General features: G+C 61.0%; 1 protein-coding gene across 1 annotated transcript in view; it reads right to left on the reverse strand.

Moving 5' to 3' along the window:
• Nucleotides 1-1,058, reverse strand: part of LOC105272830 (vegetative cell wall protein gp1-like) — a gene marked incomplete at its 5' end in the record, with an annotated part of 1,908 nt that extends 850 nt beyond the window's left edge. Inside the window, 2 exons of the mRNA XM_011315054.1 lie at nt 73-453; nt 687-1,058. Coding sequence (XP_011313356.1) covers nt 73-453; nt 687-1,058 — 753 coding nt within the window. The remainder of the gene's footprint in view (nt 1-72; nt 454-686) is intronic.
• Between the last annotated feature and the right edge of the window lie 329 nt (nt 1,059-1,387).

Below are 1,387 nucleotides of genomic sequence, written 5' to 3' on the forward strand. Positions count from 1 at the left end.
GGCCACGACGGCAAAAGCACGTCCGGAACCCAAAGGGGTGACCTCCGGGAGCTTCTCGCCATCCTCATCTACTGTGAGGAGCGGATGCGGTGGCGTTTTCTCGCCGGCCCTTGGATCCGTGGGCGGCGGATGTGGTGTGGCCAGCTCATTCTCGGGATGAGAGAGAGCTGGAGGCGGTGACTCTGCTGCGGGCACTGTGCTGGGCAGCGAGAGTTCCTCGAGGGGTCCGAGGTCAATGAACTCGGTGGCCGCGCTCTGGATACTGGGTGCCGGTGTGCTGTCCGGACCCTCCCCCTCGCTTGGTCGCGGGGTGGCTGGGTCTCCGGCTGGTCCTGGACTGCGGATGGTGGAGTTCCCGGACTTCGAAGAGCAGCGGCTGCAACTGCTGCAGCTCGACGAGCTGGATGAACTGGAGCTCGCGGAGCTGGATCCGATCTCCACAGTCGGATGTGCCTGCGGGGTCAGGACCCGTCCGGAAGGTTGATCCACGGAGGTATCCTCCGGGAGTTTTTCCTCACTTTCTCCAAGTGGGACGCTGCCGCTCACCAATTCCAAGGGAATGGGAGGGATGATGAACCTGACCGCTGACAGGTGGTGAGCCGGTGTCAGCGTGCAGGTGTGCAGGGCCGCGGCAAAGCCGGGATGTTTTCCTCGATACTTCGTATCTCAGAGAGCCAGGGTCTTACAGGGTCCCAGTAGTCCTGGAGGTAAATGGGGGCCTCTCTGGCCGGTTGGGACTGCGGTCCCTCTGGTCGAGGCAGCCTCTCGAGCACGACGACTGGAGACAGGGGTCCTCGCTGCGGCGGGTCCTGGGCGCCGTCGTCGTCGTGGTCAGGGAGAACCATGTCCTCCAACTCTACCGGAATTCCTTCCGGGAAGAGGATGCTCTCCAGAGCTACCTCCGCGTTGCGGGCAGCTCTCTGCTGGCTGGTGAGGAGACTGGGCTCTTCTTTAATCTCCTGCCCTGGGGGAGATGATGGCGGAGTGCTCTCCGTCAGGTCCACGGCTGGAGCGGCGTTCTCGGCGCGTGGAGCTGGTGTCTCTGTGATGGTGGTGGTCTGTAACAGAGAAGCAAAACCGGAGAGTTTGTCCGGACAGGTGGCCACCCAGAAAGGGGGAATTTATTGGCGACTCCCGCTTAGCGGGGCGATTATGGGCCGTAAGACTATTGCGGAAGCCGGTACCCGAAGGTTACGGAGCCGGTACTGGAGGTTGATAGGGCTTTAAGTCCTGTATGGCGGACTCGCCCTGAGCTTTCCCGGAAAAATCCACAAGTTCATACCGAACTCGGGATACCTTTCTATTAATCATGAAAGGACCCTCGAATGGAGGGACCAACGCAGCTGAAAAATGTTTCGCCGCATTGGATAATGGGTGAGTGCGCCGT

This window comes from Fopius arisanus, unplaced genomic scaffold, assembly GCF_000806365.1.
Source record: "Fopius arisanus strain USDA-PBARC FA_bdor unplaced genomic scaffold, ASM80636v1 scaffold00322, whole genome shotgun sequence".
NCBI classification, from domain to species: domain Eukaryota; kingdom Metazoa; phylum Arthropoda; class Insecta; order Hymenoptera; family Braconidae; genus Fopius; species Fopius arisanus.